The 13,871-nt window shown below is 37.5% G+C and overlaps 1 protein-coding gene across 2 annotated transcripts in view; it reads right to left on the reverse strand.

The window, feature by feature from the left end:
* Positions 1-420: 420 nt before the first annotated feature.
* Positions 421-13,871, reverse strand: part of CD163 (CD163 molecule) — a 33,182-nt gene continuing 19,731 nt past the window's right edge. Inside the window, exons 8-17 of one of the 2 annotated variants that reach the window (XM_049882342.1) lie at positions 13,483-13,797; positions 13,001-13,093; positions 12,605-12,919; positions 9,631-9,951; positions 8,307-8,615; positions 7,843-7,878; positions 7,528-7,635; positions 5,740-5,835; positions 4,726-4,779; positions 421-648 (exon numbers count right to left, since the gene is read on the reverse strand). In XM_049882342.1, coding sequence (XP_049738299.1) covers positions 4,757-4,779; positions 5,740-5,835; positions 7,528-7,635; positions 7,843-7,878; positions 8,307-8,615; positions 9,631-9,951; positions 12,605-12,919; positions 13,001-13,093; positions 13,483-13,797 — 1,616 coding nt within the window. In that variant the 3' untranslated portion in view covers positions 421-648; positions 4,726-4,756. Of the gene's footprint in view, positions 649-4,725; positions 4,863-5,739; positions 5,836-7,527; positions 7,636-7,842; positions 7,879-8,306; positions 8,616-9,630; positions 9,952-12,604; positions 12,920-13,000; positions 13,094-13,482; positions 13,798-13,871 lie in introns of those variants that run through there. The other variant, XM_049882343.1, reaches the window with a different exon arrangement.

Genomic DNA, 13,871 nt, shown 5'->3' on the forward strand with positions numbered 1-13,871 from the left:
TAAAAATATGGACTTTCAATATAGCAGTTGCATTTATATAGAAAAGACATCATTGATATATTCATTTCAGTTTCAATTATGCTGTCTCAAGAAATGAGGAATTGAGCTATTTGCATCCTTACCAAATATTGCTGGGCATTTTATGTCAGTGACTAGAATTACAGTGTGAAAAAGCAGTTCAAGAGTCGATAAGAGTTATGTCTTGTAGAGTTAATCATATATTATTAACAGAGCCTCCCATAATCGTTCACTATCCCTTTTTTAAAAAAAAGAAAAAGAAATCCATTTCGATTTGATAATAAAAATTATGATTTTAGACAAAACAAAACTTATTTTACACAAATGAAAACATTGTCTTTGATGATACCTTAAAAACATTGGAATGCCCATTCAGACATTCATAAAATCAAGAGCAATCTGTTAGGGTAAACTCAAACCAGCAATATTCTTTTTTTATTTAATCCCCTTGAAAGACATATACAACATTAAGTAGTGACATTCACCAATGTTTTGAAATTCAGCAGCAGTCTTTGGCATACTAGGAGACAAAGGGCTCCATGGCAACACAGCTGTAATCTTCAGTGAACTAGGTGGATTGTTGCTCCATTCAACAGTCCAGGTCTTCACCAAGGTATCTTAAAGGCTGAACTGAAGACATGAATAGATACATGTTATTTTTCTCTTCACACATATGCACATGGATGAAGGCATTACATTATAGCTCACTCACACACACACACACACGCACACAGAATCTCACATATATTACAAGAGCATACTACTTTCTTGAACTGAAAACTTAAATGCAATGACTTTCAGACTTCAGTGTGTGTAAGAATTACTTCTATTCCATAGGACTACAATGGAACTCAGGAATGTCATTTTTTAAAGCATCCCCATGTGATTCTGAAGCAGTGATTCAGTAGTAATTATTCTTTACGGAAAAAAGTAGTTTAATCATTATTTATTATAGCAGAATAATATTTGTATGTTTGAGATCATGAAATCTCATAACATGAAAATCAGCCAGTTTACACTCCCCTGCTCTCCCTGCTAACTGGCCCTCCCACAGTTTCCCACTGCTTGCTTCAAAGTAGTCAGTAGTTCCTAAACCCATGAAATAAAGTGTACTCCACATTTGGACCCTGCTAAAAACTGAGCCCAGGTCCGTTCACACTCTCTGATTCTCCCCTTCATCTGCAACCATGTGAACTCTGTGTGCGGCCCTCCACAGTGCTCCCTTCCAGAATCTGTGAAAAATAAACTGTCATTTCCTCACTTTGGTAGATGAATGTTGAAGTGTGGCTTCCCTTCCAAAAACATCCCTCACCCATGCAACTGTTCCCACCAGCTGACCCCTCTGGGTTGCCGTGTATTCCTCCTACAGTGGTGTCTCATTTACCCATTTATATTTCTCTAATATCAACACAATACATATACCAAAAAAAAAAAAAAAAAGTTACCATCCATGATGACCCCATGCATTTCAGAGTAATGCTTCACTCCATAGGGTTTTCACTGGCTGTGATCTTTCAGAAGTAGATCACCAGGCCTTTCTTCCAAAGGCACTTCTGAGTGGATTCAAACCACTAACCTTTTGGTAAGTAGCCCACCATTTAACTGTTTGTACCACCCAAGGACTCCTTTATACATGGATGTAAGCATTATAATTATATTTGATAACATGATCACATAAATGTAATCATACTATTGCATTTCTATGGATGATTTTTCATTTTTTGATTGGCTGCACCATAATTGGAGCCCTGGTGGTGCAGTGGTTAAACGTTTGGCTGTTAACCAAAAGGCTGGCAGTTTGAATCCACCGGCCACTCCTTGGAAACCCTATGGGACAGTTCTTCTCTGCCCTATTGGGTCGCAATGAGTAGGAATCCACTGAGGGCAGTGGGTTTGGGTTTTTTTGTTTGGGCACCATGATTTTTTCCAACCATGCCTCATTGACTAGCATTCACTTTATTTCTACCTTTTGGCCACTGTGAACAATGCTGCCAAAAAAAAAAAAAAGATTCCTTGTGCATTGTGATCTTAGATACTGACAGCTTTATTTGTATGGAAGAAATTGTCAGTTGCTGGGTCTAAGGACCCCTGAAGGCATATTTTATTTAATTCAAATGCAGCTGCCAGATTTCTTTCTAGAAAAGCTACCACACCTCTCATTTCCAGTAACAATGTCTGAAATTACTTTTTTCTCTATTTCCACCAGCAATGAGTATTGTTTTTAATATCTGTTAGTATGATTTCTATAAAGTGATATTTCATTGTTAACTATAATTTGAATTTCCCAGAAATTTGAGTAGTGAATTTGAGCATTCTTTTTCTTTTGTCTACAGGTCATTTGAAATTCCTTTTGTGGGAATTCTTGTCGTATCCTTCACCCAATTATTCACTGAATTTTTGTCATTGTCTTAACAATTGATATATTAGGTATATCACATATATCCATATCTAATTATTAATGTATATATGTAATTGTATATACATAAATAATCTTTTCATGTGATAAACAATTTATAAAAGCTCCATGTAGATATATTTTGGATATTAACTCTTTGCATGTTATAGATATTAACACTTTACATTTTACATACTTTTAAGAGTTTCAATATTTATCCTTTGCCTCTATCCGCATTTCTTATTGTCACATATAATATTACTACAATAAAGATGCATACTTTTGCTATATAAAATTTATAAGAATACAGTCCTCCCCAAAATAATTCTAAACAAACAGAGAAATGTATCTGCTAACTCGTTTCACCATATTTTCTTTTTTGGTGAGAAGCAAATTTTCTTGCTTCGTCCACTTTTTAACTTTTTTCTTTTGTTACACTTTCCTCATAAAAGCTAATTTTAAAATACAAATTTGATCGTGTCTTGCTCCTGCTTAATCTTCCAAAGCCTACCTAAAATAAAATATGAACACGAAGTATAGTAGATAAAACCATTTATTATAGGGCCCTATGCAGTCTTTTCAGCTTCGATTTTCTTCACTCCTGAATCCACACAACCTTTCTTACTCTCACCCATAGACTGAGATCTTCCACTGAGCAATCATGTCTTTGACACTAACGCTTTTCATCTCTGTATCCTCAGTGCTAAGGACACTACTTGTCGCCATAAATATGTTCAATATATGTTTTTGAGAGGATAAACTGTTCCCCAAAGTTGTGGTTCATCCCGACGCCTCTGTATTTTGTACATGCTGTGTTCTTTCTGTGGAATGGTCTTTCATTCATCTTTAATGTTTAACTTGAACATCGTATCTTCTTCACAATCTCCCCAAACTTTCTTAGGCAAATGTAGCTACTTCTTTTTCTGTATTCCTATAGCATCTTGTACATCTTTACCTTAGTATACAGATATAATTTTGGTCTGTTTGATAAAATTACCCCTATAATCTCTTAAAAAGATTTATTCATATTTAGTCACCCATTTTCTCCTTAGCTCCATGGTATAACATTGTTGTGCCATTGTTATTGCTTAAAATATATATGAAATAAAGAAATAATCCAGGTTTATATTTATAAAAAGTGGCTATATGTTCTGAATATGGATATATATAAAAAAATAAAAATTTTATTTACACACATATAAATATTCAGTTCATATATGTATATTTGTATATACATATGCACCTATGTATATAGGAATATATATGTATAAACATTTGTTCTTTCCAATATTTCTCCCAAATTATATGCACTTTTGGAAGACCAATTTTGTCAAATGTTTCTGAGTCATAAACCTCAGCACGGATTAATAGTAAAATATATTGCATGTTTTAATTGAACCCATTTAAAAAAATAAATATTTAATAAATATTTTATTTTGTTCTAAAAATAGATTCACTTATTTTCCAATCTGTGAAAAAATTAAGGATATTTATCTTTAATAGATGCATGCATAATTTGTAATTATTGTATGTATATTTACTAATTTGATTTACCTGTACTTTTTTCCACAATACTTCTCTTGAATTTCCTTTCCTAAAATGAAAACTCGTTTGATAATAATCTCCTGGTTTAATCAGATATTTACATCATTGTGTGTTATTTTCTGCATATCAGCATATTACATGCATTTGTCATCTCTAAATAACTGGACAAATGAAGTTATGTATTTTTATAACTTCTGTGTTGTTATTAAAGTCTTAAAACTATTATTATTCAGTGGATGTTGATGGAAGTATATAGGTAAGTTTTGACCGTCAAGTCAAATTTTTAATATCAGTTCACTTAATGAAGTAGTTCGTTGATGTGTACACATGTGGAAGCTATTGAGTGTGAGCCTTAAATATTAGTTTGATGTTTGGCACTATGGTTCTTTCATTATTTTGCCAGCAACTTATATGGAGGGGCATGATAATTAGCAGTTATAAGAAAAACTTCATGTATTTAATCTAAGTAGACTGTGAGATTACTTTTAACTACCTTAGTCTGTGTCCCAGTAATGATCCTTGGAGAAATGTCTCATATTTCAATATTAGAAATTATTATCCTCTGCTCTTCTGATTTAATGATTTCTCATTATCCTGTGGCACAACACTCAAGAGTCAATTCCTCACTTCTCAAATACTCCTAACCCAAAGGCACTGTGTAACCAGTGTGGCCTAGAACTTCAGGCAAAACACTGAGTCGAGGCTAGCGAAGCTCTCGGGAATGTATCTGTTTTGAACAAAGATAATGAATAAATTCTGTCACTTACCTCGCTGGGTTATAAATTCCCATTTTCCTTTTCAGTGTGCCTCAGGATGGCCCCCTTTTTCATTTCAGAAATAGGAAGAGATTTAGACACAGAAATTAGTCCAGCAGCATTAAAACCATCTGACTCATGGGGATCTTCTAAATGGAAGAAAATAATTACTGGAAAATAAAGCAGACCTCCCCTCACAGCACCCCAGAAGCTATATGAGCATCTAACAACGCTGCCAACTATTAGGAAGGGAAGCGAGTATGATTTAAGAGGCACAGAAAGCCTTTCCCCATCCATTAAATATGTGTTCCTGACACAGTAGCAGCAAGTACCAAATTCCTTGGGTTGAAGAAGAATGGTAGGCTCCACTCAGAGATAAGTAGCATTGAGAAGACATCAAGCCTTCATGAAGTAAGGACAGTGGCTACTGGGACATTTTTCTTCCACCCTAGAAGAGTTATGTTATCCAGAGGCAGGATTAGCCTGTTGGTGCTAAATAGAAGTCTGAGAATAAAGAAAGAGGCATGAGATACAATGGGAACTAAGGCCAGGCTTATGGATAATGATGGCTTTTGATGGGTTAAAGATGTAGAAATTTTAAGCTTTTAGACTCTTAGGAAAAATATGATAAATATCATGTGAGAGAAAGGGTAACAGGAAATGGGAGTGGAAGAAATTGTTAAAAATATATGCAAGGTAAAAATAACACTGAGGGTAGCCTTTTAGAAGATTAATTTCTGTTTTGATAAAATGAAGCCCAAGTTATAATATTCTACTATATGGTTCCTTGTCAGAAATGATCATAGGCCTCTTAAGCCAGAGGCCTCACCATGAGTGCAATTTTTATGTTCTCTAAGAATAACTTTTAGTTCATCCCTGCCTTTCTTCTCCCTTTCATGTGTCATAAGCTTCCTATGACATGCTTTTAGATTTATTTCCATTGTTAGGCAAAGTAGAATGCCTTAGCTTCAGTTGCTGCAACTGGTGTGAATCCCAGAGCTATAGACCCTCAAAGAACCCGCAGACCTGAGGAATTCAGAAAGTCCAGGTCATCTGCCTTCAGGGAAGAATTCATCTCCCGGTATTGAATTTCGTGGACAGAATTTTCTCCTCTTGATGACACTGATAAGAGAGGCCTTAGGTTAGGGATCAGCACACCATAATGCAATTTTCCCTCCCTTATGTGTGCTTTTTCCCCCCCGCACTGCAAAAATACTGACTCTTTATCCATGCTATTGGCTTGTTTCTATCCGGTCCCACTACAAAGCTTTCCCTTACACACCCAAATGAAATAGACAGGTGGCTAAACCGTCCCTATTGCCATCATATAGCAGCATAATTTCTTCCTTCAAGGCAACCAGCAGTCTTCTCTAATTTACTGGAGCTTGCTAAAATCTTTCTAAAATTTATCCTCTCCCTCCTTTCCTTCTGTAGTTAAAGTCCTTTTCACCTTTCATCTTGACTATTTCAAATTGCTCTCCCTGTCAATAATGTTGTCCTTCTTCAACCCCTCCTACATCCTGTTGCCAAAGAGACCTTTCTAAAAGACATCGTGACCTTTTCTCTCCCTTATACAATGCTCTGATGACTGACTATTTATCTTCTACCATGGAATGTATTTGGTTCTTCCCTCTTCTCTAGCTTTATCAATAGCTTCTCTCCTGACACTCAATTTTTACTCCCCTTCAAAAAACAGCAAATGTACCATCCTTTATGCTTGTTCATGTTCTTCTGTTTCTCTCTAAGCATCTTACCCAGACTTTTGAACTCCTGTCTTCAAAATTTGTCTCTAAAGCCTCCTAGCAGCCTCCTATACTCTCCTGCCCCTTTCAGTCAATTACTATCTTCTTTGATTACTTTGTTATTTATTAATATTTAAGGTGTAATAGTATATTGCAGTTATTTGTTTGCATATAAATCCCTTCCTCAAGACTTGAAGCTCCATGAAGATTAAAGTTTCTTATCCATGTTTATATCTTCAGAGACTAGCATATTGCTTGGCAGAACGGTAAAATCAGTGATAATGTAGTTAGTGCGAATAGAAGTTTGGGCAATTAGCCACATATAGCATATTCATTCTGAGCTATCAATTCTATAACAGCCCAACTAAATGTGTTCATTCTGAGCTATCAATTCTATAACAGCCCAACTAAATGTGTAGATAAGGTAGAGAACAGGGCCCAAAGCCCCTGTTCTCCTCTGAAATCATGTTTTCTTTACGCTGAGAAATTGTTCAAACCTCTTCTACGTTCTTCTTTCTGGACATTTGATACTTGGATCCAATATTTTTTGTTTTTTATCCCAAGAACCCCTTTATCCTGTAGACACATTATGTTGTTGTTGTTAGTTGCCATCAAGTAGTCTCTAACTCATGACAACCTTACGTATAACAGAACGAAACACTGCCTGGACCTGTGCCATCTTCATGATCATTGGTATGTTTGAGTCCATTGTTGTGGCTGTTATGACAACCCATCTCATGGAGCATTTCTCTTGTTGTTGCTTACCCTCTACTTTACCAAATATGGTGTCTTTTTCTAGTGATTGGGCTTTCCTGATGACATGTGATGGTGTGTAGACAACCATCACATGTTGTTAAAATCGAAAACCAAACCCACTGCTGTTGGGTTGATTCTGACTCAGAGTGACCCTGTGGGACAGAGTAGAACTGCCCCAGAGGGTTTCCAAGACTATAAATATTTACAGAAGCAGACTGCCACATCTTTCTCCTGTGAGGTGGCTGGTGGGTTTGAACTGCCAACCTTTTGGTTAGGAGCCGAGGGCTACATAATGGAGACACAACTTGACTCAGACCTGTAAGTCGCTGTCTCTGTCTTCGCTTCTGAGTCCACAAGAGGACTGCAGTGAGAAGGGCCAAGAGGATGACCCCCAGGATCCCCAGTGCAATGAGGGATGAGTGACCTAAGCAAAAGGGAAACCAAGAGAGATGGTATAAAATCTTAGCTAAAGACCCAGGGTCCTAGTTACTAATTCTCCCTTAGGTAAGATACAAGATGCCTGGAGTAAATCCCAAATCCTCGAAATTTCTTTGGACCCAAAGTCTCTAAACAAGAGGAATTCCAAATAATGCAGAGAAATGGTCTTGTGTTCATAAACTCCATAATGTACCTGTGGAATTTGGTGATTGTTTGGTCACTGCAATTCCTACAAGAGAAAAGAGAAAAAAGACTTAATTCTGGAAATAAGATATAAATGAAATATTTCTATTTCCTTGTCTGAGCACTTAGTGCTTCTCAACTAAAGAAATCACTTCTTCCCACCTAAAACTAGAATTTCTTAATCTTTCTTTCCTCTCTACAGTGTTATCTATATCTATATTCATATTTATAGGTTTATATTTTACCCATATATCTATATCCATATCTATATCGATCTCTCTATATAACATACTTTTCCTTGGTGAAGGTCATGTATAATAAGATTTTTCATCATTCTTTCAGATAGAAACATCACGATTCTCTCCCCATCAAATCCCTGAGTTGATATTTCCAGTTTTTATGCAATACACTTTTTTGCCCTCTCCTTCACTGCTGCCAGAGGTTCCAGACTTAATCAGGGCTCCTGACACTCACCTGAGCACCTCACACCAGCATCCTCCTTGTGTCCACAGTCACTGTGCCCCCAGGGTTTGGCAGGACAATCCCACAAGGAAGACTCATTCCCTTTGCACTTCACTTCATTGAGCCAGATGGGCCCAGTGCCCTGACCAAATTCTGCTTCTTTTAGTGCAGCCAAAGCTGAGCCACAGCCCAGCTGTTGACACACCACCTCTGCATCTTTCAGGTCCCAGGAGTCGTCACACACTGTCCCCCAGGAACCTCCATACCAGACTTCCACACGTCCAGAGCAATTAGTCGTTCCTTCCTGAAGTCTTATCTTGTCTGAAAAATCATAGATACCTAGGTTATTTCTCCATATGAGAAGATAAAAGCTTCTAAGAGGTCACAGAGGAAGAGAGACTTGAAATCATAAAAAAAAAAAAACTCTACTTTAAAACATTGTTTTTTTAATGTGCATATTAAAAATATATTTTTACAACTTTATCTTTTATGAAAGTATATATATATATATATTCTGGGTATATTTCATCCTGGACATGAGAATCATAGTGTGACTCAGGAAATGACAATTGGATAAAGTTAACATTGTAAAACATATACGATTAAGTCATCTCCAATAGGAAAGAGGCTGAGAGAGATTGTCGGCTAAATAGAAATCTTCTTCCAGTTGAAGAAGATGGAGAATAGGGAACTATTGAGGGATGGATCTTTCTGACTGCTTCTTTCCTTATATTAGCATAGCAAGATGATGTTGTTGTTGTTAGTTGCCATGGAGTTGCTTCTGACTCATGGCGGCCCTGTGCGTGCAGAGTAGAACTGCTCCACAGGGTTTGCAAAGCTGGGGCCTTTCAGAAGAAGATCACCAAGCCTGTCTTCCGAGGCGCTTCTGGGTGGGCTTGAACTGCCAACCTTTCAGCTCGTAGCTGAGTGCTTAACCATTTGCACCATCCAGGTATTACTAGCAAGATGATATTTAAAAGAAAAAGGTAAAGGTAAGATATACTACTCAACAGTTCAAATACTCAATCTCATGTTCTCAGCTCTTCATTTGTTCACAGGGAAAGCAACTGAATTAAATTTTCAAGCAGACCATGGGGAAAATGGTATTCCTTGGAATAATGATCACTGATCTTGAATCCCTACAGGCCAAATGAAATAAAACCAATTATGCCATCCAGGTGAAATAGGTATTAACCAGAGGTTTCCCATCCCTACTTAATTAGCTCTAACAATTTAACCCCCCTGGAGAATAGGAAAATAAAACCTAGTGTGTTTTCTCAGAAGACTACAGTGGAGCTGCAAAGTGGAACTTCCATATAGGCCATTGGGTACTCACTGGCACATGTGATCCAGGTCTCCTCTGAGGGGCTGGCCAGTCTCTGCTTCCATGGAGATGATGGGCACTGCCATAATGTGTCAGGTCCTTTTGGACACTGAACTTGGTCCACCCACATGGGCCTGGACAATGTCTTATCTGAAGGTGCAGGATCAATGCTCCCTCTGTCTGCACATCCCAGTTGCCGGCATACCACTCCCACTGTGGTTGGAGACATGCCACTCCTGCCAATGCTGCCCCAAGCTCCATTGTAAAAAACTTCCAGACGTCCCGCACAGGTCTTTCTGCTGGTCTCACTGGTCAGTCTCAGAGACATGAACTCTGGGGTGAAATACAGTTCGTAGTTGCACATCTGTGAAGCCTCAGAGGACTCCCACCCTTTACTTTGATATGACAATGGTTTTAAAAATAGGTACAGTAAGTCAATTACTGGCAATTCTTTAGTAACTTCGGGACAATTTAGTAAATTTAGTAAAAGCTAGTATTTATTCTATAAAATAACTTAGTCCTTTCTAGTCCCAGGTTTTGTACTCAGGGACTGCTTTAGAATGTCATCAAAAAACCTTTTTTTTTTTTTTATACTGATGATAAAAAAAAAAGAAAAAAAAATTTTTTTTTTATACCGATGATAATTTCCAGATCTCATTCAAAGGCTCAGAGCCTTTTCCAATTGAATAGTTTGGATTTTCTCCCTAAATTACTCTTTAGGGAGTAATTTTAGCTTCAAGCATCTTACTGTGTTCTTTTTTTTTTCCTTTCAACTTACTTTGGCAGTTAAAATTGAGCCAGCAGCAGAAAATAATGAATATCCCCCATAAGTACTGTGTTCCTTTAAAAAAATCATCTATATGAGACCAAACAGTCAACAATTACTATAAAACAAAGATGTGAATGTAAAGAATCAGGGAAACTAGGTTAACAGAAATAGAACAACCAGAACAAAAATAATGAGAATGTTCACACACTGTGAAGAATGTAATAAAGGTCACTGAACATGGGTGGAAATTGTTGAATGGGAGCCTAAATTGTTGTGTCAACCTTATATATATTTTTTAAATTGACTGAGCAGGTATTAAGATGCCCAGGCACTAAAACCAAAGTTTTGTGGGCATTACCTTAAAAAAAAAACTCCTTTGGAGTGAAATTTATTAACATATTTGCCAAATGTATTAAGATTTGGCCTCTGAAGAACACTTTTTCAGTGTTGAGTTATCTTTACCTTAAGATTTAGAAATCCTTTAGAATATTACTAATTTGAAGACCTATCTTGACATCCTTTTGGGAAGTTAGATTACCATGGATTTGGACAAAGGACAGCAAAAGGCTTTTCATGTAAAAATTAGCTTTCTCTAACCCTGTCTTTTTTTCCTTCCATTTTTCTAGTTTTGCTTCATCAGTTATTAGGATAGGCTAAGCTAAGTTTGCTGCGTTGCTAGCATCCTAACATGACAACTTTCTTGAAATAATTGTGAATAGCATGATTCGTTTCTAGCAGAGGCTGAGTTTCAGACAGCAGCTTCCATTGAAAAGTCTTTCCGTGGCGTGGAGAGCATTTTAATGCCTTCTTGGCTCACATAAACAACATAGGGACATATCTGCTATGAACATCCCTGAAGTTTTCAGATAGTGCCCTAAAAACAATTTTATATGCCTTACTGGTGGTGGTTTTTAGGGTTTTCCCTCACTTGACTTTCTCATTGTTTACTACTAGTAAAAGCAGCATTGCCAAATAATCTTGAGTTTTCCACTAAAAATAATACTGAAATGATGTTAAGCTTCTCAGCAAGTTTTTAGGTTAAACCTACTGTTGTTAGATGAACTTCTAATGTATTTGTTTCTTCCCTTTATTTGGAATGTGGTAGTAGCTTTTTTTTTTTTTTTACTGTCTTTAATCCTTGTTAAATATTAGTGACTTAAAATTTGAGAGCTAAACACTGGGATTTTTGAGTAACAGACTGAGAGTTTTGTTTGCATAACTATAATTGGCATTGTACATAGAAAGAATATGGCTACCTTTTGTTAAATCTGCACTTTCTAAATATCAAAAAAGGGAAATGGAGTATAAATCAATTTTTGTATAATTTGTTGGAAACCTGAGTTTTATTTGTTTACTATTAGGGCTTTGCCCTTTTTCTGTAAGTCTCTTGGGATCCTGTATAGAAGCTGTTATCATTAAACACCAGTTAAGTCCATTCTCTGGTACTAGCTGCAAATTCAGCTTCATATTCTACTTAACAATTTAAATAAACTGAAATATTTCTAAAAAAAAAAAAAAATCTCCTTTCCTGACACTTTACGGTTTTGCTGTGCATGTCCTCTACTAAATTTATGTCATTAAATAAGAATGATACCAGAATCTCTTCTGGCATATAGAAATTATTTACTTCCCTAAGTTAGTGAGTCATAGTATCGTTTTTCCCAATATTACAATGGAATACATTTTCCTACACCACAATAGTTTCTAAAGCTTGCCATACATACAAAACAAGAGTAGTGGTCTTTTAGGCTAAGGCTTGCTCTTATGACAGATAAGTTTCACTTGTTTGCCATGGAAAACTACTTGGGAATGGTAATCATCTTTCTCTCTGAAAAAGATAAACTGAATGTTTTCCTTCTCTTCCTCCTTAAATCTACTTCTTTATTAGTGTTATGATTATCAAATGGTGCCACTGAACGCTTGTCCAGGATCCAGCTCCATAGTTATTTATAAAAGAACTTCTCATTGTTGACTATGTTCTCATTTTCATGACATGCAAGCCCATTTCTGGATTTTTCTTTTTTGAATATCATACTATCTTGCATATGAGGTAACACTAACTCATCAAACCCACACTTCTGAGATTCTGACTCCTAAAATCATTCCCTTTGACCTGCTTTTCAAGGGATTTTCTCAGATTAATATCCCTGAGTACCCTTTACCCCATCTCAGTCCTTTCTTATAGAATTGTGCCCAGAGGGTACATGTAGAATTTACCTGAACAGATAACTCCTGCATCTTCCTTATGCCTACAATTGTGCTGCCCCCAGCCATGTGAACGGCATTGCCAGATATGAGATTCTTTTCCACTGCAGTCCAGCTCATCCAGCCAGATGGGTCCTGTTCCTTCTCCGAAATAAGCAGAACCAGTGGCATTAACGGCCACTCCACAGCCCAGCTGTCTGCACACCACATGAGCATCACTAAAGTCCCAGCTGTCATCACAGATGGTGCCCCAGGAGCCTTCGTGGTAGACCTCCACTCTCCCAGCACAGCGACCTCCACCATTGACCAGGCGAAGTTGACCACTCCCTGAAAAGAGAATAGAAAATATCAATAAAATGTATTCCTAAGGCTTGAGATCATTTTCATAGATTGGTCACTGATTCTCACCTATGCAGGCAGCAGCACTTTCTTCTGGAACGGGAGAGCTTGTTGGATCCGAGGAAGATGAATTGCACAGGGGTATTGTCTGGGTCTGGTTTCCTGCAAACACCAAACTGCTCAGTCATACAAGCCTCAGTGTTAGAGTGAAGAAAGGAGGTCAGATGGAGTGTTATACAAATGAGCTGGAGACAGCCATAGCTTTAGAGAGAGAGAAAGATGGAAGAGTCGACCAGACTGGGAATGAAAAAGGTGCTTTGAGGAAGGTTTAGCGTGTAGTTAAGTACTAGATAGCTATGAGATCCATGAAAACTAAGTTCATTACACTTATTAAAAGACAAGTGAGGGTAATATTCTGGCACGCTTGTCAAGATCTCTCGAAATCGACCGTTTCCTTTTCCTTTTGTTCTCCATCGCTAACAGTACAACTATTCTTAAGGCACAACCATCATGGAAGAGTTTCAATCACTGGCTGCCCTTCATCCTCTTACCTGAGCAGATTACAGAGGCCACTTGCTCTGCAGAACATAGCGATGCCCCTAGAACAGTTACTGGACAATCTCCCAAGTGCTGTTCAGTCCCAGTGCAGTGGAACATGTGACTCCAGACCTTACTACTTCTTTTCCCAAAAGGTGCTCCTCCTGGGGTAGAAAGGGCAACTCCACATTTAAGCTGCTGGCAAATGACATGGGCATCTTCCATGTCCCAGTGAGAGTTGCAAAGGGAACCCCAGACGCCAAGCGTCTTGATCTCCACTCTTCCCTCACATGAGGTCTTGCCATTTACCAAGCGGATTTCTGTGTATCCTGGAAGGAGACAATGCTTTAGGAAAAGAAGGCTGTGGCTACCTACCCCAGCCCTTTCATGGTATGGGAACAAA

The sequence above is a fragment of the Elephas maximus genome, chromosome 4, assembly GCF_024166365.1.
Source record: "Elephas maximus indicus isolate mEleMax1 chromosome 4, mEleMax1 primary haplotype, whole genome shotgun sequence".
In the NCBI taxonomy this organism is placed as follows: Eukaryota; Metazoa; Chordata; class Mammalia; order Proboscidea; family Elephantidae; genus Elephas; species Elephas maximus.